The following is a 25242-nucleotide window of genomic DNA, read 5'->3' on the forward strand; positions in this document are numbered from 1 at the left end:
ACTACACCTTCCCCCTTGGCAAAGTAAAATAAGGTTCATTTAAAGGTAAAATGCCTTCATAAACAAATTACTCCATTAAAGCAAAAGAAGAGAAAAATTTCCAGAATACCCTAAAATAGAATATGACACAGCAAGTCAACTCATCCAATTCTTCATTTTACAAATGAGGACACTGAGGCCCAGGGGGGGAGAGACTTGCCCATGGTCAGGTAGGTGGTTAGTGACATGCAGATCCCTCCTCTAAATTAGCTGGGCGTGGTGGCACACACCTGTAATCCCCAGCTTCTCGAGAGGCTGAAGCATGAGAATTGCTTAAGCATGGGAGGCAGAGGCTGCAGTGAGCTGAGATTGTGCCACTGCACTCCAGACTGGGTGACTGAGATTCTGTTTCCAAAAAAAAAAAAAACCCAAAAAAACGCCCCCCGGATTCCAGTTCCTCCACATCAATGACCATGCAATTAATTTACACCCTCCACGTTTCACACAAAGCACAGGAATGTATGTGCATTACTTTATTACAATCAAAGTCAAGAGTTTATTAATACAGTAATCTTTAAAAGCCAATCTACTTCTTCTTCACATAGAAATGATGGCAAAAAGGCAGCCGGGGAAGTGACCTGGTCCCCAAGACATGGCATCCAGAATGGGCCCATCTGGAAGGTTCCTTAGAGAACGTCTGCTCTGAACCCCCATGAAGCAGAGGGGAAGCTGATGGGCATGCCAGTCTCTGCATGGCTTTAGCGGCTGTGGAAAGATAGCATGATACCAGCAGAATGGACCCTAAATGGCTATATTTGCAACTGCAGCATAAACATAAGGTCTTGTAGCAGCTTCAGATAATTGACATTTTTAAGTGGAGAGGTGGAAAATGCAAATGATAATGGTCAAAATATGAGCCTGCACCTGTAGTTCAGGACAGTATTCCAGCTCCCCCACTGCAGCGCACATCTGCGCTTCTTCATTCACCAGCATGCCTTTCTTTAACAACTGGGATCACGTTGGAGCTGCCCATCACGAAACCCCGCCTCCCTGCCCAAAGAGGTGTGCATGTGACCCAAGCTGGGCCAATCAGGGTCCTCTGAAGAGACTGATTGACACTGAGGAAAGAGACCTCTCTCTTCTGGGATCCTGACCCAGAGGGACCACCAGAGCATGGACCATTTCTTTGGCTGTGCAGAGGCTGCCTGACGCCAACCGCAGAGAAAAACAGAACTGAGAGATGAGATGAAAATACTGCATGAGCCCTCAATCTAGCCACACCTAAAGCCAAAACCCCTGCACTTCCCACTACCAAGAGCCAAGCAATTCCTCTTTGTGCTTCAACTTACTTGAGCTTGCAAACATATAAATTATCGCCACTACTCCCGCCTAAAGGTTCCCACCAGGGAATTAATTTCCTCCAATCCCCCTCAGTCACCGGCGCATCTACCCAAACTGAAAAGAGTTCCAGAGCGGAAAGAAACTCTGCAGACTGTCTTAGTGGATATGAGGTTTCCTTTGGGGGTGATGAGAAAGTTCTGGAACTAGACAGCGGTGTGGAACTAGACAACATTGTGACTGTTTAATGCTGCTGAATTGTAATTTAAAATGGCTAACATGGTAAACTTTATGTTATTGTACTTTACAATTTATTATTATTTGTTTATTTATTTTAGAGTCTTGCTGTGATCTCGGCTCAATCTCCTGACGTGATCTCCCGGGTTCGAGCAATTCTCCTGCCTCAGCCTCCCAGGTAGCTGGGACTACAGGCCACACGCCACCACGCCTGGCTAATTTTTTGGTATTTTTAGTACAGATGGGGTTTCATTGTGTTGGCATGTTGGCCAGGCTGGTCTCGAACTCCTGACCTCAGGCGATCCACCCGTCTTGGTCTCCCAAGGTGCTGGGATTACAGGCATGAGCCACCACACCTGGCCTGTATTTTACCACAATTTTTTAAATGGGAAGACAAAAGGGAATCGCAAAGATCTGCAATGTCGTGCCCTGTGCACACATCCTGGAGAACGCCCCCTCCCTCTGCTCCCTTTCCTCCTGGCCACGTCCAAGAGCGGGCCAAGCACGGCGGGCAGAATTCAGCAGGAGACCTTTGGCCACAGAACAGGTCTTCTTTTTCATTTTCCATCTTGCTGCCCCTCGGAAGACCCCTGGAAGCTGGTTAACCATTAAAACCCAACTGGCCTGGAGAAAAACAGCCTGTAGGGTTGAATAAGTGGTTTTCCAAAACAAGGGCTCCAGGGCCAGACAGGGTGCAGACAGCAGTGTCAACCAGGAACGCTGACTAGCATGTGAAACAAATGGCCTTTGTCAGCATTTCCTCGGTCCCAGGCACAGTGCTAGCATTGCTCAAAGCCAATCTGACGCCCATACCTTTTAAAAATGATGATCTCGCCTCTTAACTCCAGAAGCCCACCTGCCGAGATTGTATTCTAAAAGAATAATTCAACAGAAGAAAGGAGCCACATGTATTAAAATGTTGGTTGGAACATTGTTTATAAAAATAAAAATTGGAAGCAACTTAAGAGACCAAGAACAGGGGAACATTTAGTACATGACAGTACGCTTGTGAACCAGGACACTCTGCTACCAGAAAACCATAAATTACAGAGGCGGTGCAGCCATATCACTTATGAAATTACATTAGCCTTAAAAAAAAATAGCTGCAGACGAGAGTGTGACCTGTAGGCTGGGACCACAGCAAAGCCGAAAGGCAGGAGGTGAGCCCGTCCAGAGAGTGGCCAGGAGGGACGTCCAAAAGCAGGAGCTGACAGGGGGACCACATGACTCTATTATGTCCTATCATTATTTTTTATTTTTATTTATTTATTTTTGGAGACTTGCTCTGTCCCCCAGGCTGAAGTGCAGTGGCTAGATCTCGGCTCACTGCAACTTCTGCCTCCTGGTTTCAAGAGATTCTCCTGCCTTAGCCTCCTGTGTAGATGGGATTACAGGTACCCACCACCACGCCCGGCTAATTTCTGTATTTTTAGTAGAGACAGGGTTTTGCCATGTTGGCCAGGATGGTCTCGAACTCCTGACCTTAGGTGATCCACCCGCCTTGGCCTCCCAAAGTGCTGAGATTACAGGCATGAGCCATGCCACCTGGCCATATTGTTATTTTTTAAATAAAAGTTTTATTTTGGGCTGGGCATGGTGGCCTATAATCCAAGCACTTTTGGAGGCCGAGGTGTAGGAACTCTTGAGCCCAGGAGTTTGAGGCCAGCCTGGCAATATAGTGAGACCCGTCTCTCTTAAAAAAAATTTTTATTTAGAAGAGCTTTGGATTTACAGAAAAGTTGCAAGAGGTAGTACCGAGTTTCCATATTATCTTCCTTAACACACACACATACATATTTCCCCATTGTTAACATCTTACATTACGACGGTACATCTGTCACAGTGAAAAAGTCAACATTGGTACATTATAATTAATTAAACTCCTGACTTGATTCATATTTCCACAGCTTTTCTGTTCTAAGGTCCAATTCAAGATAGTGCATTGCAGATAGCCTATTTTGTTGTTGTTTTTCTTTTTACAACAGGGTCTCAGTTTCACCACACTCAGGCTGAGTGCATCGGCAAGATCTCGGCTCATTGCAGCCTCGACCTCCTAGGCTCAAGTGATCCTCCCACCTCAGCCTCCCAAGTAGCTGGGACTACCAGTATGCACCACCATACCTGGCTAATTTTTTATTCTTTTGTAGAGATGGAGTAATATTAATACTATGTTGCCCAGGCTGGTCTTGAACTCTTGGACACAGGCAATCCTCCCACCTCAGCCTCCCAAAGTGCTGAGATGGCAGCTGTGAGCCACTGTGCCCAGCCTGTTTTTGTTTTTGACAATTGGTGATTTTTGGTATATTCACAGATATGTGCGACCACCATGATAGTCAATTTTAGAGCATTTTCATCACCTCAAAAAGAAACCCTGTGTCTTTAGCTATCATCCACTTCCATCATTAGACTATTATTTTTATTTTTATTTATTTATTTTGAGACAGGATCTCGCTCTGTTGCCCAGGCTGGAGTGTAGTGGTGCGATCGTGGCTCACTGCAGCCTTGACCTCCTGGGTTCCAGCGAACCTCCCGCCTCAGCCTCCCAAGAAGCTGGGATATGAGCATGTGCCACCATGCCTGGCTCATTTTATTTTCTTATGTTTTGTAGAGATGGGGTCTCACTATGTTGCCCAGGTTGGTCTCAGATTGCTTAGCCAATAAATCCTCCCGCCTCAGCCTTCCAAAGTGCTGTGATTTACAGGTGTGAGCCACCGCACCCAGTTGAGTCTATTCTTTTTAAACGTTTGTTTTATCATGGACCAATTACACTGCTTTGAATCTTTAAAACAATGTGCATGGTGGAGGACGGGCAGCGGTACCCCCCGCCCTCTGTAACAGACAAGCTGCTGAAGGGACGTGTAACACACTATTTCTGCTCACCTGAACAACAGTTTAAAGGGGTGGTAAGAGGGAGAGATTCCCTAGTTCATGGGTTGTGAAAAATCCTTTTGCAAAATGGAGATCCCTTTAGTAGGGAAAGGCCTCTCTCCCTCCTCTACCCTACCCCAGGATTACCTTTGTGGAGTTCAGATGTTCTTTTCTCAACATGACCGTTACCCGTATCCCAAGTGAACAACGTTGGAAGTTTCTGACATTGAAAATGTCCATTTTCTTTAATGGCCAGAATGGAAAAGACTTACAGTAAGCACTGTTCAGAGAGGGCACACATGGATTCTCCCACGGGATCCTTGTGACCACTGCCGACAGCCAGCCAGGATGCCACAGGGTAGTGGCCGCTATTCTGGTCCCCCGACCGGTCCCCTTCTCTAGAAGCAAGCAACCTGCGCTACCCACGGAGGCAGGCACCCAGCCGCCATGCTTCTGTTACGGGATAGGTGGAACCACAAACACAGTTACCTCCTCCTAGCCCGCATCCTGAAACAATTCTGGTGACATTTCACCAATGGCTTTACAGGTGCAGAGACACAGCATGGCTTGTCCCAAGTCACAGCTAAGCTACAGACCCAGGAGTCCAACCCAGCCCTCTCTCCTTGCAGGATGGTAACCCTTGGTGAGCTGTGACCTCCAGACCCTGGAGGAACTCAGTACCTGTACGACCTCCTTCACCAGGGTCTTGTCCGTCCCGGTTTTGGCGCGCTGCAGCCCGCTGACGTTCTCGCCGATCCATGTGATGAGGGCGAACTTGGACCTCTTGCTCATGGCATCCCCGGTGGTGAAGCGCACGAAGGCAAACAACCGGACGTCATCTGTGGCCGAGAGCGAAAAGAGAACATGGTGCTCCATTAAAACACCCCCACGTCATGTCCCCGAGGAGAGGCCATGAGCCGTGAGTGCGCCTAGAGCAGCACAGCAGGAGCCCGGTGCCATTCCCTGGGAGTGCCATGTGCAGAGGGCAGGAGGGAAGCACTCATCCCCTGCCCTTGGCACTCTCTCCTGAATCCTGACAACAGTGCTGCAGGCTTCATGCCCATTTCACAGATGGGAAATGGAGGTTCAGAGAAGTCACATGACACTTTAAAGGTTGTGAGGGAATTCAAGAGGTCATGCTGGGATTTAAACCCAGGCCTCTCTGGTTGCAACGCCTACAGCCTTCCTACAATCAAGGCTCAAATTCTGGGTGGGCCCATTGCACAGATGCGGGCACCGCCAGCAGTGCCAGGGCCCAGTCAAAAAAAATTTTTAAATGAATATTTAAAAAGGCTCAAACTGTGGATCTTATTTATAGGGACCAGAAATTCATCCTCTTTGTAGACCAGAAATTCATCAACTCTTTTTGCCTCAATCTTTGCAGTCCTACTTGGAATCAGACTCTACACTGTAGAGAGACAGGAACCACCCTGGGGCAAGGGGGGTGGGTATGAAGAGGAAATAAAGAAAGGGGCTCTAAATTTGGCCTGGGATATGGCTCCAGGGATATTTCACTTATGACTAGGCAATTAGGTCAACAATGAATTCTGAACCCTTTTCCATTGGCTGTGTTATGCTTGTTCTATCTTATGTAGTCATTTTTTCCCTTTTTATTAAAATGGCTTTGAGGGCTATTTTATTCCATTGATCCACATTAAGTTTTATTTCAATGCCACACTGTTTTTATTATCATGACTTTAAAATCTGTTTCACAATCCACTATGCTGAGTTCTCCCATCCTCCACTGCTCTGTTATCAAAATATCATCTGACAGTCTTAAATTTTTTTTTTTTTTTTTTTGAGACAGAATCTCCCTCTGCCGCCCAGGCTGGAGTGCGGTGGCGCAATCTCGGCTCACTGCAAGCTCTGCCTCTGGGGTTCACGCCATTCTCCCGCCTCAGCCTCCTGAGTAGCTGGAACTACAGGGGCCTGCCACCACACCCGGCTAATTTTTTGCATTTTTAGTAGAGACAGGATTTCACTGTGTTAGCCAGGATGATCTCGATCTCCTGACCTCGTGATCCACCCACCTCGGCCTCCCAAAGTGCTGGGATTACAGGTGTGAGCCACTGCGCCCGGCCTGATATCCTTGAATTTTTAAAGTGATGTGTGTATTGGCCGGATGTGGTGGCTCACCCCTGTAATCCCAGCACTTTGGGAGGCCAAGGTGGGAGGATCACTTTAGCCTCTTTAGCCTAAGAGCTTGAGACCAGCCTGGGCAACATGGCGAAACCCTCTCTCTAAAAAAAAAAAAAAAAAAAACCAAAAAATTAGCTGGGCATGGTGGCGGGCACCTGTAGTCCCAGCTACCAGGGAGGCTGAGGTGGGAGGATCACTTGAGCCCAGGAGGTTGAGACTGCAGTTGAGTAGAGACCACGCCACTGTACTCCAGCCTGGGTGGCCAAGTGAGACCCTGTCTCAAATAAAATAAAATAAAATAAAATAAAATAAATAATGTGCATGTGCATGTGTGTTGTGTGCATTGCATGTGCGTGTGTGTGACATGTGAGTGCATGTGTACTCCACTAGGATAAACCAAAATTGTTCAACATCAGCTCAATTGGCATCTGGGGCCAGATCATTCTCTCTAGTAGGGACCATCCTGTAAATTGCAGGGTGCTGAGCAGCACCCCTCACCTGGACCCACCAGTTATGACAAACAAAAATGCCTCCATACATTGCAGATGTCCCCCAAAGGGGGCAGAACACCCCCAGTTGAGAACCTCTGCTCTAAACCGTTGGTGTCCCCATTTAATCAGGACCCCTTTTGTGTTTTCCAACAAAGTTCTGTGCCTCTTGAGGGGACCACATATCCTTATTCAGCTTACTTCACAACTAGTTCATATTTTAATTGCCAATATCACCAAGATCTCATTACAATTCCTAACTGGTGGTTGCTGGCACATAGGGATGCCACTGGTTTGGAGGCATTCACCTTGTGTTAGCCACTTGCATGAACTGATGCTCTCTCAGGGCATTTAGTTGCTGGTGTGAGGGTGTCTCAGGCACCCAGTGACATCGTAGAGTGATATGTTTGCTTCTCAAACATTGCGTGGATTTGCATCACTGGGGGAATCTTCCTAAATGGAGCTTCTGATTAAACAGGCCTGGGGTTTACGCTTCTAAGAAGCTCCCCAGTGATGCTGATGCTACTGGTCAAAGGATCACACTTTGAGTTAAAAAAAAAAAAAAAAAAATCGGCCGGGCGCGGTGGCTCAAGCCTGTAATCCCAGCACTTTGGGAGGCCGAGACGGGCGGATCACGAGGTCAGGAGATCGAGACCATCCTGGCTAACACGGTGAAACCCCGTCTCTACTAAAAAATACAAAAAACTAGCCGGGCGAAGTGGTGGGCGCCTGTGGTCCCAGCTACTCGGGAGGCTGAGGCAGGAGAATGGCGTGAACCCGGGAGGCGGAGCTTGCGGTGAGCTGAGATCCGGCCACCGCACTCCAGCCTGGGCGACAGAGCCAGACTCAGTCTCAAAAAAAAAAAAAAAAAAAAATCAATCTGCATTTCTTCCTAGAATCTAAGTACCTCCCAGCAGAGTCCCACACAAAGTACATAAGTTAGTACCAAGACCCAAGGCCACAAACCACCTGTCTAAAGGAGACATGGGCCTGGAGCTGACAAGTTCACTTCCTGGTGATTATCTCAAAACCGGAAGGGCAACCAGCAAGTTCGCCTTCGACAAGAAGCCGCGCTGTCTAATGGATCATCCATCTGTCCCCGGGAGCTAAGGAACACACAGCTCGCAGCAGACCATGAACACGTGATCCTCACTGGGGTCCAGGTTCAGGGACTCCACTACACTTACTTCTTAAAGGAAACTGATCATCTCACACGTGTTTCTTAAAGGAAACACTCACACTGGCACAGCACTTTTCAGTTTACAAAACGTGCTTCTGTTTCATCTCATTTGGTCTTTGTAACAATGCTGGGAGGTAGATGAGGTAGAGACACCATGATCACTTTCATCACCAACATTCATAGATAAGGGCTGGAGGCTCAGGGGCTATGTGATGTGGCCAGAGTCACAACATAGTGAGGCCACAGCCAAGGGCCTGGACACCTTAGGTGCGTGTGCTCAGCCCCCTTTCTCCAGGGAACTGCCCCACCAGGCCATGGCCATCTGGGGGTCAGCAGGTGACAAGGCAGCAGGGATAGAAGGAAGGATGATCTCAGGGACACTGTGCAAGTGAATCAACAGGGCCTGGTGACCAACTGGATGTGCGAAGTGAGGACAGGCCCTGGGAACCACGCGTCCACTTTCTGTCTCCATGGATTGGCCTGTGCTGGACATTTCATTGAAATGGACTCATACGCTCTGTGGCCTCTGGGGTCTGGCTTCTTGCACTCAGTGCCACATCTCCAAGGTTCATCCCTGCTGCCGCGTGTGCAGGTCACCACTTCACTCTTTTTCGTGGCTGGACAGTACTCCATTGTATGGAGAGACCACATTCTGCTTATCAGTCCATCAGTTGATAGACATTTGGGATCCTTCCAAAAGGGGCTGATTTCACGCCTCCCGTATCAGGTGACCATGGTGATTAAATGTGAAAGCTACAGAACCCACCTAGCAGTCAGGGTGGAACCTCCAACCTCAAGCTCCTGACACAGGGCGGGGCTGCCAGGTGGCCACTGCACACAGGAAACGAGACTGGGGCAAGAGAGGGCAGTTCCTCCCTTCTAAGGTGCAAAGTGCACAGCCACAGGCGGCAGGTGCAGACTCGGAGTGTGAGGGAGCAGCCCTTCAACTCAAGAGCATTTCTCAGCAGTCCCCGCGGTGTCTGGGAAGCCAGGGCTCTGTTTAGAGTAGTGTTGTCAGAGCATCAACACCAAAGTGCTTAATTAAATGGCGGCCTTGACCTGAGGGGGAGGAGGGGCTGCACATTCGCCTCCGACTGCATTTCACAAGCAAAAGAACGCAGTGAGTCTGTTTCCATGGTAACCACTCTCAGGTTCCCATTTCCACAGTGGTCAGCCCAGACTTGGATCCAAACTGCCCATCCCTGGCCCAAGCCTCCATGGAGGAAAGTTACTAGCCCTGCTTTGGGCCAACGCAGTTTCTGGGGACCCCGACCACGTGTTCAGCCCAGTGCCAAGCCTTCGGGCTGAGCCAGCTCTCCCAGCCTCTCTCTTCTCGATGTGCCCCCCTCCCACGGCTCTGGCCGGCTCCTCTGTGGAGCGTCACGGCTTTTCCAGCGTCTGCCCTCTCTGCTGGCTGCCAAGTGCCTCCACACGCCGGCCGTGTTCTGCATACCTCCAACCCTCCACATCCACCCTTCCCCTCTTTCAGACCTCCCCAGGTCTACCTTGGGCAACACCCCTTGCCCCTGTAGGCTCACAGGTTCTTGTTGAAGAACCACAAGCATTGTCCCTGTGTCCCAAGTACCAGCCCAGGGCCTGGCACAAGATAGATGTACAATAAGTAAGTCACAGCCCCAACCCCAAGGACACTGGGACCCTTCCAGAACCGCAGCCTGATGTCATTTAAATGATCGTGGGGGAGTGGGGTAAAGAGGGACATGGTTTGCTAGGTGACTGCTGGGTGCTTATCTGACAATGGTTTGGTCAACAAGATTGCTGACAGGTCTGTTTCTGAAAATCCGAGTCACGTTGTGCTTACAAATGTTTGCTGCTAGAGATCTGGCACGACAGTGACAGGTCAGCTGAGCCTGAGACGGAAAACCTGTTGGTCTGCGCACCGTTTTTGCAGCTGCCCGGCAGACTGGAGGCCTCTCCCCTACTCCGCTCACCCTGAAGGAGGTTCTCAGCCCCTTTTGACCTCACACTGGGCAGTGGAAGGGGAAGTGCTAGTTCTTCATCCCTGGTTCAGCTACTTTCCTTCTTCTGAACAAATCGGGTCCACCAACCCCAGTGGCAGTCACAGCCCCCCATCAGCAGTGGACAGCCCTAGGCTCCCTCGTCTACCTTGGGCTATTGTCACTCCTATACACAGGAAAACCGGCATATCTACTAAAGGGCACAAAGAAACGCCATCATGTATATATTACTGTGATGTGTGTGTGTGTATATTTGTGTCTGTGTATATATACATATATTTGTGTGTATAATATGTATATATATGTGTATAGGTGTGTTTGTATATGTGTGTATATACATATATTTGTGAGTACAGGTGTACATATATCTGTGTATATATATTCAAGTATTTGTGTATGTGTATGTGTGTTATATATATGTGTGTGTCTGTGTGTGTATGCATTAAGATGAAGGTTGTATGCACCAGAAGAAGGTTGGTACCCAGGCTCTCCATCACCCCCACTGTGCCACTTGGTCCCCAACAGGGCCAATGGTCCATCGCTTCAGACTGAGGTTGAGAGTCCAGGTCTAGACAGAGGAGACAGGGAGACTGGGCGACCCCAGTGGGGGACAGGGGACCCAGGACTTCACCCAAACACAGGCACCAGAGACAGATGCCATGAGCTGCTTCTGCTGGAGGCCTCGGCACAGTGGAACAGTCTATACCCTTAACCTTCTCTGCAACGTCCAGATGGCAAGTTCAAATTTCAGAATCCTTTAAAAACTTACCCCCACATGTACTAGCCTTGTGACCCAAACCAGAGTCCTGAATGGCTCTAAACCTCAGTTTCCTCATCCACAAAATGGATCAAATACTTACCTCATAAAGTGGTTGCGAGGATTACATGAAAAAGAAACGAGATCTGAAGGGCTTGGTGGATGGGACTCCTTGCTGGTTTTTGAGCCCCCACACCTCTCCAGTGAAACTGCCCTCAGGGGTCCACAGGGGCCTCCTAATTGCCAAAGCCAACAGCATCTTCTCCATGCCCACTGGTGGCGTTTCACACCATTGTCAATTCTGCCCTCCTTGAACTTCACCCTTCGCATGGCACCCAGCGCATGGCGCCATCTTGGTTCTCATAGCGCTGATCCTGCCTTCTACTTTCTCCCTGCCTCTTCCACCCCCTCTGTCTCCACACAGGCACTCCCCAGGGTTCCACCTCATCTTCTCCTTTCCCCTGACACTCTCTCCCTGGGAGATCTCAGCTACCACCACAGAACACTGGCACACCTGCCCCTGTCCTCACAACTGTCCACTGCTCTGTCCTTAACAAGATGCGTACAGTCTGCCCTCCATTTCTCACCATCTCCTGGCACCTCGTACCCCTTACACACAACTGTTTGCTAAGGCAACCTGGCGCACTGAGAAGAGCACAAACTCCAGAGATCAGCCAGCCGGGGCCGCATCCCAGCCAGAGCCACATCCCAGCCAAGGCCACATCCCAGCTGGGGCCGCATCCCAGGCGGGGCTGCATCCCAGCAGGGGCTACATCCCAGCTGGCTTCCTTCTAGCTATGGAACATCAGATGAGGGTGCTTCATGCTCTGAGCCTCAGCTGCTCCAGCTGTAGAATGGGGACAACTTTCTGCATCCAGCTCTGGGTTTCAGAGTGGGGCATTCCGAGGCACACAGTCACGGAGTCACTCCTGTGAGTCTCTCTTGAGGACAGATGGAAGACAGTGAAGGTCTGGGAGGGAACTGAGCCCCAAGTCTACCGAGCACTTATGCGGGCTTAGGCCCCACTCCAAGAATCTGCACATCGCAGATTCTTCTTCTCTGTGAGGGCAGCACAGATCACAGACCCATTTCACAGATGAAGAAACCGAGGCTTGGAGAGGTGAAGTGATCATGAGCCACACAATCCTCCCTGCCCGCTGCAGAGCTGCTGAAGTCTAAAGCAGCAGCTCTCAACGCATGGTCCTTGGACCAGCAGCACCACAACACCCAGGAACTTACTAGAAATGTGAGTGCTCAGGCTCCACTCAGCCCTACTGATCCAGACACTGGGAGTGGAGCTCTGAAACTGGGCTCGGATGAGCCCCAGGGTGATTCTGAGGCTGCTGAACCTTGAGACCCACTGGCTTAGAGGAAGAGGTGGAGAAGAGGAAATGGTGACAACTCGCTGTTGGGAGAGGGGACGAGACAAAGGTCTCAAGGGCAGAAAAGCTGAAGTGCTCAGAGCTCAGTTCCCCACGTCTTCCTTGCTGCCTGTCTGCCTTTTATTTTAAACAAGTGACGGCAGGAAACAGCTTCCTGCAGACTCCATGGTTCCTGAGCTCGTCTATCAAAGACCACCAGGACAGTCCCTCCAGTGTTCCCTCCCCAAAACCCCAACCTCAAGAGAGGGAACAGCCATCATTAGCAAGAGAGCTACTGAGCATCAGCCCTGGGTACCGGGAGGCCTTTCTGCCTGTGCTGCCTCTAGCTCCTCTGCTTGCCCATAAGCCACGAGGATTCAGATGCGCATCACAGCATCACACCGAGCCCTGTCTCACCGAGGATACAGCAAGGTCAGGAGCCCCATCCTGAGGACCGTGGTTTCCTTCTGGTCGGTGTCATGCACTCAGAGCTCAGGCTGATTGCACACTGGAAGTTCCCGATTTGGAGACTATGGATGCCCTCCCCTTCCCACCCAGGGCGAGTTTTGTTTATGAAAAGGCAGCTGTCATGTTTAACATTAATAAAACTCCACTCTCAAAAGAGCCTGACCCTTCCTTCTGCTGGTCTACGAAGCCTCATCAGAGGCCAACGATGGAGCTCTGGCTCCTGGAAAGGACCCCTGGAGACCTAGAAGCCCCAGGCAGGGCCCTGCAGGTAGGTAAAGGGAGCCTTAGTCCAGTGCCCAGGTCATCTCTTCAAGGTTCCCCGCCTTCATGTACTAAGTAAGTTCATCTGTGTCAACACATGAGCATCCTAATGTTCTCAGGACACTGCCTGGCGCAGAGCGGAGCTCAGCCCTGGTGGCTGTTACAGGCTCCTCTCTCTGGCCTCTCCCTCTCCTGGCTCTCCTCTGACCTTTCCCCTGGGTCCTGGAAGTGCCTTTCCGCCTCCTCCTCCTCCTCGGTGCCTCCTCCTCCCCTTCTTCCCTCCTCCCGACCTCTCAGGAAGAGAGAGGGATGGGGCAGGGAAAGGCCGGAGGGGGTAAAGAAGAGACAGTGGGGGTGGGAGGGACCACACAGGGAGACCCAGCGGGAGAACCAAGTGGGGGCAGGGACCAAGGCGGGCAGGGGGGTGGGTGGATTAAAGCGGGTCGGGGAGAAGGAGCTGCTGAGCAGTCAAAGTGATGGGGATGTGGGAAAAAAACCCCAATGACAACGGAAACGGAGGATGACCCCAAAGTGGCCAGCTAGGAAGGGGGGCAAAGGCAAGAATTCTCTGTAATCACCAAAGCCACCAGGATGAGCTGCTCTAATAATTCCCCAAAAGTTACAAACGGCATATGGTACCCACTAAGCTCGGAAGGCCTGCCCCTCCCCCCTTCCCCCTCCCACCCACACTGGAAATCTCAGGCTCAGGTCAGCTCTGAGGAAGAGATTCTGACCAGGCCCACCCAGTGTTCTCACCAGGGTAGCCCCGACACAGGATCCACATTGACTGGGGGCCTTCTCCCCAAAGAGATTCTAGTCTCCTCTGCGTTTCCCCAAAGCCAGTCCTGGCTGGAGGACCAACCCCCGGAGGAAGGAGGATCTGGCTGGGCCAAGCACCGCACAACTCTCTCAACACGTTTGCAAATGTTTTAAACAACTTTTTCTTTCATTACAAAAACATATACTAGGTGTAGAATAATGAGAAACACAAAAAAGCCAAATGAAGAAATTAAGGGTCCCCCACCACCCTAGAAACTTCTTAGTGTAAGTCCTTTTGATCTTTTCAGCTACTTTCATATCTGTCTGGGTCTTGTTATGGCCCCAGCACTGATCCCCACGCCAGGCATGTCATAGGCACCCTCTACGTTATCTGTGGGCCAACGGAAAGAAAAACGAGAGAATCATTTCAGAATTTCAACCCCACACTCAACCTTAGAGCAAGGCAAAAGAAAGGGGGAAGGGAAGGGCGGGAGGAAGTTGCCCCAGAGGGCGGCAAGATTGCAGCTCACTCTAACGCTGCCCTAACTTTACAGAGACTCCGGAGAGGTTATGCAAACACGGCTCAGGAAGGGAAAAAACAACCCACACACTAAAAAGCTGAGTTGTCAGCTTCCACCGAGGGAGCTCCCTGGAGCGAGGAGGAAAGGAAACGGGAAAGAACTCTTACATCCTGCTGCCCAGAGCAAGGGGACAGCTGGGCAGTCGCCATGGCAGCGGCTGGCTTCCAGCAGGCGGCTAAGGGGAGGGGGGCAAGGCTGAGGAAGGAGAAAGGTCTTCTCGCCACCAAAGAGGAAGGAGGGCTCAGTGGGCGCCCATGTGTGTAAGAGGGAGGGGCCTGAGGCTGGGGCTGGAAGGCGCCAGGTTCGTGGCTGAAGTTGAAAGGAGAGCTCTCACTACTAAGAGGCCGCGTATCACTGTAGCACTTGCTGTCTTTTTTCAGAGTGACTTTCGTAGCTTCCCCTGACTGACAAAAACCAAACCAAACCAAACGCACCCTCCTGTCCTGCTCAAAAAACTTTGCAAAAATATTAAAAAGTGTAAAAACTAAAACTCATTACTCTAGAAATAAACTCCTTTTGGTTTATTCCTTATAGGGAATGACTAAAACTCTTTTTTTTTTTTTGAGACGGAGTCTTGCTCTGTCGCCCAGGCTGGAGTACAGTGGCGGGATCTCGGCTCACTATAAGCTCCAAGTTCACGCCATTCTCCTGCCTCAGCCTCCCAAGTAGCTGCGACTACAGGCGCCCACCACTACACCTGGCTAATCTTTTTGTATTTTTAGTAGAGATGGGGTTTCACCATGTTAGCCAGGATGGCCTCGATCTCCTGACCTCGTGATCCGCCTGTCTTGGCCTCCCAAAGTGCTGGGATTACAGGCATGAGCCACCGCGCCCGGCCTTTTTTTTTTTTTTTTTTTTTTTTTGAGATGAAGTCTCGCTCTGTTGCCCAGCCTGCAGTACCGTGGCACGATCTCAGTCACTGCAACCTCCGCCTCCCAGGTTCAAGCGATTCTCCAGCCTCAGCCTCCCGAGCAGCAGGGATTACAGTTGCCTGCCACCATGCGCGGCTAATTTTTGTAGTTTTAGTACAGACGGGCTTTCACCACGTTGGCCAGGCTGATCTCGAACCCCTGACCTCAGGTGATCCGCCCGCCTCAGCCTCCCAAAGAGCTGGGATTACAGGCATGAGCCACTGCGCCCGGTCAAGGCTCTGTTTCTTTATGTGATCTGCATTGTGTGGGTATCTGCGTGTAGGCACATTGTTTCTGCATTGGAGCTCACACTGTAAATGCGGTTTGATATCCAATGCAGAAGCCTCCTCAAATGATCCCTGACTCATTGCATTTTCATTAGGTGTGAATGACCCAGCTTTCCTAGCTTGACAGAGAACATAAGAAAATGGAGTGCAGGATGGCCAGAGGAAAAGAAAGATGATTACTTCAGCAGAACCTCCAGGGTATAAGCTGATCTGGATACCCAAATTAAACCGAGAGCTAAAGGTTTTCCCCCTATGACAAAGCACTAGCACTTTCTTTCAATGATAATTCTCTACTTCCTTAAATGGGAGTTAGTGTGTTAGACCTGACTCCACCCTCTGACTTAGAGAAGGGGGGCTGTAACCAGTCCCTGGAGGCTCTGAGGACCTTATTGCAGCATCTATGGCATCTACAAGGAGACACTCGGCCACTGCGGGATTCAGTGTCTGGCTCCCAATCACTGAACAGCCCTGGCACACACTGCTTTATACTCTTGTATCTGCTTTTTACTGTTGTGCTGCGTCTTCCATCACTGTGGGATGGTTATTTGACAAACACTTACTGACAATCTGTGATACAGGGATTTTGCCGAAAAACATGCAATCCCTACCCTCAAAAAATATACAGTCTACCATGGCAAACAAAAATGTAGTGTGTGAATACCATGACATTACTGCTATGATAAAGAGTTGTGGCTGGCAGTGATAGTAGCATCAAGGAAAGAAGGAAATCCACTCTGCCTGGACGGTTGTGATCATGACAGGCTTCGCAGAGGAGGTGATGTTTGATTAGGGTCTTTTTCTTTTTACTCCCCGAGATGGAGTCTCACTCTGTCACCCAGGCTGGAGTGCAGTGGCACGATCTCGGCTCACTGCAACCTCCGCCTCCCGGGTTCAAGCAATTCTCCTGCCTCAGCCTCCTGAGTAGCTGGGATTACTGGCACGCTTCACCCCACCTGGCTAATTTTTGTATTTTTAGTATAGACAGGGTTTCACCATGTTGGCCAGGCTGGTCTCGAACTCTTGACCTTGTGATCCCCCAATCCTGGACTCCCAAAGTGCTGGGACTACAGGCATGAGCGACCGCAGCCGTCCTGATCAGGGTCTTGAAGGATGACTTAGAGTTCCTCCAGAGAACAGGGAAAGGACAAAGAGGGTTCTTGTTAACAATTTGAGAGAGAGATTGTGACAGAACTCCAAACAAAGTAACAGCCTCTGCTGGCAAGTTCAAAACGCCTTCCTCCACCAGCCGTCTCTCTGTTTCTGACTCACCACAAGCCAGAGGGGCATAGGATGCAGTTGATTATAACTGTGTGCAAACTAAGAGCTTAAAGGCTCAGAATGAGCTACAGGGCTCCTTCAGCTTGCTCAGCCCTACTCCAGGAGCGAAGGAATCTTGTTCCCCAGCACATCCAAAGCACCCAGACGATGCCCCACGTGTGTTCAATACATACATCCTGAACAAATGAAGGGCATCTGCATGCCATCTTTGACCTCTCAGAGGCTTTTCAGTTCCCAATTTGCAGCTGGGGGTGCAATTTTATAAGGTAAAATAAAGAAGATGGGCACAGTGGCTCGGGCCTGTAATCCCAATACTTTGGGAGGCTGAAGCAGGACGATCGCTTGAGCCCAGGAGGTTGAGGCTGCAGTGAGCTATGATCACACCACTGCACTCCAGCCTGGGCCACAGTGAGACTCTGTTTCAAAAAATTTTTTTCTTTTAATTAAAAAAAAAAAAAGAATAAAACCAATTCCTTCTCAGGATTTTTGAAGTGTGACTTCCACCCCCAGAGAGCAGGAATGAATAGACAGGCAGGAATGAATGGATATGGACAGACATAACAAGTGATTTGTTTTGACAAATCTGTGGTTTAGTAAAAGTGCATAGGGCTGGACGCGGTGGCTCATGTCTGTAATCCCAGCACTTTGGGAGGCCAAGGCGAGCAGATCACTTGAGCTCAGGAGTTGGAGACCAGCCTGGCCAACCTGGCAAAATCCTGTCTCTACTAAAAACATAAAAATTAGCCACCCATGGTGGTGTACACCTGTAATCCCAGCTATTCAGGAGGCTGAAGTAGGAGAATCGCTTGAGTCCAGGGGGCAGAGGTTGCAGTAAGCTGAGATCATGCCACTGCACTCCAGCCTGGAGATAGAGTGAGACTCCATCACAAAAGGAAAAAAAAAAAAATTCGTGCATGGAAAGGGCAGGCCAATAAGGTAGTGTTGCTAGAGTCAGCGATGCCTGCATAATGAGGAAGCTGATTCTCCACCTTTCACATACCCCAAGGACGGTGGCCCAGAGGGACGCAGCTGGCTGGAAACATCAGCCGCAGGAGAGCCTGGAGAGTAGGGTTTAGGTCCTGGCTCTGCCCCTTTCCTCCCATGTGACAATGGCCCAGCGACTTCCCCTCTCTGCCCCCCAGTTCCCCGGAGGCCTCTCCACCTCTGCGTAGGAGCCCCTGGTTGGCGGGGGCAGCCTCGCAGTGGACTTTAACAACACTCCAGCCCGCAAGCCTGCACACACCAGCCCCCACGGGGAGGGCTGACTCACTTTACTCTTCTACAGATTCACTTATTCGTTACCCCATGCAACGTCCGAGGCAGAACCTCCCCTCTTCCCAAAGGACCGAGGCAACGAAGCGTGACTCAGCCAGGGCTCTGCGCCAGACTCTGAGTGAGCACATTGGAAACGCGGGTACCACACGGCATCGTGGCTCGGCCCTAAACACAGGAGGACCCCACTGAGAGCCCAAGGGACCAGCAAGCCTCCCCCTGGAGGTCTCCTCAACGGTGACACAGCACGTTGATCCTCATCAGAGTCAGCTGAGGGGGTGACGCCCTGGGAATTGGGCCAGGCATACAAAGTGTTGAGAAGCGCTAGGTGAGGATAAGGACAAGGCGGCCTTGGGACCAACGGGGACAATGGCAACAGACTATGAAGCGAATGGAGGCAGTGGGGGAGCCGGGAGTTCAGTGGGGAGAGGCAGGGCTGTGCTCAGAGAAAGAGGCCGCTCAGGGCCTGTGGGGTTGGCGCATCATCCCTGGGGACCCACAGGAAGAAGTGGCAGAATAAAACTGCCCAGCTGGAAATGAGCCCCAAAAACAGCCAAGGCAAAGTTCTAGGAGGACATGAAACCAAAGTAGTCAGAATAAAATGCGTGCTGCTCCAGGAAAACCCGGAGGCCTTACATGGCTCCCGGGGCCACTGCACCCTGGGCCCTGCTAGCTCCCCACCGTCCCGCTTTCCACCCCCCACTCCCCACCCACACTTCCTCCCCGATGGCCTCCACCCCATGTTCCCCACTTCCTACGACACCCCCACTCCCCTCTCCCTCCCGCTGCCCCACCACAGCTGGACCCCATGCTTCCCAACTGCCTTCCCACCCATGCTCCCCTCCCACTCCCCAACCCCTGCGCTCCCCATTCACATTCACCAGCCATAGCCCTCATCCCACAGCCCCCATCCCCTACTCCCTACGCCACACTCACCCTCCACAGTCCTCACCCCCTGCTCTCCACCCCTACTCCCCACCCACGCTCCCCTCCCATGGCCCACACCCCATGGCCCCGCTAGGTTCCTGCCCTCCTGCCCACCCAGGAGCCTCTTCCTCCTTTTTTCTTTACGCTTCTTAAACCTAAGATATTATTTACACAGCATGAACAGCACCCTGTTAAACTGTACAATTCAGTGGTTTTCGGTCCATTCACAAGGTTGTGCACGGTAATGCACCCCACTGAGCTCTCCCAGCACGAGTGCCCAGCAGACCGTGAGTGCTCAGTTTATATTTGCTGCGGGGATGAGTGATCAAAGTCACCCAGGAAGAGAGTATGGTGTTCCCAAGAACGGGCCACACAGCAGCCAGGTTTGGCCAAATCCAGAGAGCTCCAGGGTGGACACGGCCCTCTCTGTCCCTCTGTGAGGCAGAGGCCCAGAGGGGGCTGTGGCTGCAGGGGTCACACAGGGGGCGCCACGAGCCTGGCTCTTTGCATCTCAAGCCAGGTTCTTTTCACCCTTCCCCCAGCTCCAGCTGACCCCTGGCCCGCCTGAGGCGGCAGCAGCTTGTATTTGCAAGCCATGAACAATACACTCCATTTTATAAGCAGGGTAGAATTCTAGCCAGAAAGGAGGGGAAAAGCTCTAGCCAGAAAGGGGGAGAAAAGCGCTTCCGCTTCCGGGTCAGATCAGACCTCCAAAGGCCAGCCCTTCAGGCAAAAGTAGGGAAATCGGGATTTCCTGGGAAAGTCTCTCCAGGGCAGGAGGGAACATTTGGGTTCAGGAATTAAGGAGCATTGCTCCCCAGACACACTCACAGGTTTTCTGTGTCAACAACAATGGCAGAAATGACCTCTAAACAACAGTGGCTTCTAAACAGTGCCACGGCTCCCCCACGGCCTGGGCCTGGGCCTTAGGTCTGCCCCTTGGTGTTCCACAAAAGAGCCTCCCGTGGTCTTACCTCCTTGTTTCATGAAGATTTTACATTGCAAGCTGGAGTGCAGGGGGTGTCAGGAGTGGGGGCGAGAAGCACATGCACCAGGTAAGAATTGCAGCCCGGCCGCATGCCGCCCCAGCTGTGAAACGGGATAGCAACAGGGCCTGCGATGCTGGGTCACCGTGCATATTAAATTAAATCACAAGAAAGTGACTGTGGCAGGCAAAACAATGGCCCCCAAGACATCTACGTCCTAAACCCCAAAACTGTGAATATGTCCCTCACATGGCAAAAGGGACTTTGAGGGTGCGATTAAGGTAAGGATCCTGAGATGGGAGATTCTCCTGGGTTATCTGTGTGAGACCTGTGTGATCACTGCAGTCCTTAAATGGGGAAGGGTGGGGAGGAGGGCCAGAACCAGAGAGATGACATCATGAGGACTCGACCTGCCACAACTGGCTTTGAAGACAGAGGAAGAGGCCACAAGCCAAGGAATGCAGGCAGCCTCTGGAAGCCAGAGAAGGCAAGGAAATGGATTCTCCCCTGGAGCCTCCAGGAGAAACTGCCCTGTCCACACCTGGATTTTAGTCCTGGGAGGCTCATGTCAGTCTTCTGAGTTCCAGAATTGTAAGATGATGCATTTATGTTGTTTTAATTCACCACGTTTGTGGTCATTTGTAACAGCGGCCATAGGAAATTAACACAGTGACCTTGGCTAATGCCTGGCCTAATAAAGGTCCACTGTTAACTATTGCTGTTATCAATTTAGTTACTTATTACTGGCAAGGAAGCTTACCTAACTACATAGAAGACAAAATAAGTGCATGAAGAAAAACGTGGTGACCATAAACTAAGTACAGAACTAAAAACAAGATCTATGACGGGTTAATTTCAAAATGCACGCATGAAATAAAATATTAAATGCTGAGGTGCCATGCCTGTCTTCAGAAACCAGCCTCTGGGGACCTGCCACTGCTGAGGCCACTGAGCTAAATCAGAAAAGTCTCTGGCACTTGTTTAAGTGGGAGAGGAAGGTGGCGATGTCTGGGCTCTGGAGTAAGAAGCCTGGGGCCAGAGCAGTCACGTGGCCAGTGGTAGCAGCCGGGGAGCCTTGGGGGCCACTGGACTGTTACTTTGGAGGAGGGGACGGCGGGCCCTCCTGTGTGAGCTTAGCTCTCAGACATCTACATAGACTGTCACTCATATGCCTACTCAACCACATCTGTGCAGGCTATCAGGTGCTGTTCCCAGCACTGCCAATACTGCAGAAAACAAAGCTGACCAGGTTTCTGCCCCACAGGGCTTAGATGCTCCCAGGAAAGTCACACAATAAACAGGTGCATAACTGCACATGTGGCTATGATCTTAGGCACTGCTAAATGCTGCAAGGATATGCTTTTTGACTCCTTGTCACCTTCTCGAAGGCCACATCTGGTTTCAGCGGTGGTGGGCATAGCCATTTGGGTACACCATGACATCCTGCCATGTGCTAGCTGCTCAATCCCACAGAGGCACAGCCTGGAGTGCAGAAACCCTAGAGCCCCTAAAGGACCCCTCAACCAATGGTGGATGAGAGTCGGTGGCTACGTGCCCCCGCCTCCCAGGGCTGTACTCTCCACGTTCCTCTAAGGGTTCCTGTGGGATTTTGTCCCAGATGCCCACAGCAGTAACTGTAGGATTCTGTCCCAGGTGCCTACAGCTCATAAGAAGTAGAGCTGAAATTTGAACCCAGGCATTATGGGTTCTCTTCTATAAGCAAGAGACAAAGGAGTGGACAGCCAGCACTTGCTGGGAAAAGCCTATGACCCGGGATACAGCCCATGACTTGGGCCTACTCAAGGAAGCAACACACCCGTGGGGAAAAGAGACTGGGAGCCAGCTAACCATGAAGCTTGGGGATTCCACCACCAACCGGACAAAGTCCCTCTCTCCAGGACTTCACCAAGGAGATGAAGAAACAGACATGCACACCACCACCACACAGGACACCAGCACCATGAAGACAAGGAGGGCATCCGAGCAGAGGGAGCATTCACACCGGGCCTTGACGGGTGTGTAGGAGTCCTCCAGGAAAGCGAAACAGATGAAGACAGTGCAGGCAGAGGGAAGAGCATCCACAGGCCTAAGGAAGCGGGAAGGCAGGGCAGCATGGCACAGGGAAGGGCTGGGAGCCTCGGACACAGATCTGGATTCAAAATGCAGTTCTTCCCAGCTGCAGCGTTTCCAGCAAGCAACTCTGGCTCTCCAAGGAAAATGTCAGGTTCCTCCTCAGTGAAGTGCGGATAATTCCTACTTGTGGGTGTCACTCTGCTCATTACACCCTCAGAGAGAAGATAAATGAGATGAGCTAACACACGCAGAGCCCCTACGTAGGGCCTGGGACTTGGGCATCCCTGAGGTCAGCATTGTGTGTGTTGGGGACATGCACTGGAGGAGTTGGCTGGCCAGCCCCTGTCATAAAGGGCACTCCATGTCATGTCTGAGCATTTGGACCTTATGGGGAAAAGGTGTTGGGAGTGGGAGGCGGGGGAGCAGCCCAACCTGAAGGTTAGAAAGCCACCCCTGGCCTGAACTGCAAGCTCACTGGGGTCAGGGAAGGGACTCAACTCAGTACTTGGCAAAGGGCTTGGCGCACAGTAGATGCTCAAGAAACGTCCTGGAGAAGACAAGGTCATGATCAAGGGTGGAGCCCTAAGAAACGCCTAGACTTATCAGGCAGGAAGCAGAAGAAGCAGCAGCAGAAGGAAGTGAGAATGAAAGGAGAGAGACATAAAAGGAGAACTAGGCAAGTCTAGCCGTGCAGAAGCAGAAGCACAAGCGAGGGGGACTATCTTTTCAGGGGGTGCTGGCCACTGGCAAATGCTGGAGGGAGGTAAAGTGAATCAGAGACAAAGAAATGACCACTAAATCTGGCAACTGGAATATTATCAAAGACCTAGGCATAGAGCGCCATGCTCCAGGTGTGGGTGGGCGCCAGAATGAAATAGGGTAAAGAAAGGATAGAAGACAAGGAGGTATTATAACATCCCTAAAACCTGTAAGCAATGCTTTCAAAAAGTTTGCATTAACTTCTGAAGATTTTCAAGGGGCAAAAACACAATTTAACTAGTGTTTGGGGAAGGCCTTTTTTAAACATGAGACACTGTACTTACCAGGAAGATACACATCTACCATCCCTCATCATGGGTGACAAGGCCACAAACAGAAAAGAAAGCACAAACATCACCATGCAGTAGAATGAAAGAGCTACCACAAAGCCCACGCGCCTTTGGACACACAAAAAAGCTACGCAGCATGGCTCGGGGCCTCCCAGCTTCAGATATGTGGCAAAGAAGGCAATGGGAGACTGGATAGTGCACAAAATCACAAAGGTAATGTCTCAGCAGCCCTTCAGGGTACCACTTAAAAACAAAACCCCAGCCGGGCGGGGTGGCTCACGCCTGTAATTCCAACACTTTGAGAGGCCAAGGCAAGTGGATCGCTTGAGCCCAGGAGTTCGAGACCAGCCTGGACAACACAATGAAACCCTATCTTTACAAAAGATACAAAAATGAGCCAAAGCAGGTGCCTGTAGTCCCAGCTACTAGGAGATGCTGAGGTAGGAGAATTGCCTGAGCCTGGGAGACAGAGGTTGCAGTGAGCCAAGATCATGCCACTGCACTCCAGCCTGGGTGACAGGGCAAGATCTTGTCTCAAAAATTAAATTAAATTAAAAACCCAACATTGTTTCTGGAGCAAAGTAGGGACTCAATAAAATGTTTGTCACATGCATAACGGACAGACTGTTCAGCACTTTATAACTGCCCAAAGCCCTGTCACAGATTGAGAGCTTCAGTCCCTTAGACCTTAGGAAAGAAGGGAATTTCTCTCCTTCCCTTCTCACCCAAATTTCTGAAACCCGTGTGTGTATGTGCAGCTAGGGAAAAAATATTCAGGTGCAAAACAGCATGATACATAGACTGCCAACTCTCTGTGCGTTGTATTGCTATATATGAGGAGGTCACGGACAGCAGGTGAATTTGACTCCTTAGCATTCCAGCTCCCTTCTTTTGGTAACTACACTCCAGTTTTCCGTAGGAACCACCCCTCCACCACTCTCAGTCTCTGTCGTCCAGGTAGGGCTGATCCCACCTCCGAGAGGCATAGACCAGGCCTGTACTAAGACACATTTAGTCAGTCTTCCTGGAGGCACAGCAGGCCAGAAAACGGGGCTGTGAGACAGCAGAGCGCAGAGGGAAGGAGCACCTCCTTCAATCCTTTCTTCAACATCTACGCCAAGCGGTTAATCGGACTCTCCTCACATACCTCCCATGACGGGGGCCTCGCTTTCTCCTCTGGTAGCCCGTTCTACCTTGAGGGCCGTTCTTCCACTCCAGGTCCACCCAAAATCTATCTGATATGGTTTGACTGTGTCCCCACCCAAATCTCACCTTGAATTGTGATAATCCCCATGTGTCAAGAGCAGGACGGGGTGGAGATAACTGAATCACGAGGGCAGTTTTCCCCACACTGTTCTGGTGACAGTGAGTTCTCACAGAGTTCATAGTTTTACAAGGGGCTATCCCCTTTGCTTGGCTCTCAGTCTCTCTCCTGCTGCCATGTAAAGAAGGATGTGTTTGCTTCCCCTTTTGCCGTGACTGTAAGTTTCCAGAGGCCTCCCCAGCCATGCAAAACTGTTAGTCAATTAAACCTCTTTTCTTTATAAATTACCCAGTTGCAGGTATTTCTTCATAGCAGCGTGAGAACAGACTCACACACTATCCCTGAATTCCTACTGCATAGTCCCATTTACCACATAGGGTTGGTGTGGGGGTAGGAACACAAGAAGTCCACACTTTCCACATGACAGCCCCTCAAACATCTGAAGACAACACTCGTGTGCCCCCAAGGATCTCTCCTCTTGATCTCACAAGGTTAAATATGCCCAATTTCCTCAGTCAGTTCTCACATGAGAGGCTTTAAATTCCTTGTCCAGCCTGGATTCTCCTCTCCTCTGAGACTGTGTCCAGCTGCCTAACCTGGAGACTATGGCCAGGACTCTTTTAGATGGAAACTAAATCCAGAACCCACTCATGCTGGCCTAAGAAAAAATATTACTTGGCTCATGAAAGTGAACCGTCTAAGGAGAAAGCTTCAAGCATGGCTGGATCCCAGAGTTTTAAGCCGCGTCACCTGTCTCCACCCCCACCACAAGGCTCTGTCCCTGAGTTCTCAGACAGGTTCTC

The 25242-nt window shown here is 50.7% G+C and overlaps 1 protein-coding gene across 1 annotated transcript in view; it reads right to left on the reverse strand.

Moving 5' to 3' along the window:
• The window catches only part of COTL1 (coactosin like F-actin binding protein 1), a 52558-nt gene that overhangs the window by 19659 nt on the left and 7657 nt on the right, over positions 1-25242 (reverse strand). Inside the window, exon 3 of the mRNA XM_025369766.1 lies at positions 5104-5261. Coding sequence (XP_025225551.1) covers positions 5104-5261 — 158 coding nt within the window. The remainder of the gene's footprint in view (positions 1-5103; positions 5262-25242) is intronic.

The sequence above is a fragment of the Theropithecus gelada genome, chromosome 20, assembly GCF_003255815.1.
Source record: "Theropithecus gelada isolate Dixy chromosome 20, Tgel_1.0, whole genome shotgun sequence".
NCBI classification, from domain to species: Eukaryota; Metazoa; Chordata; class Mammalia; order Primates; family Cercopithecidae; genus Theropithecus; species Theropithecus gelada.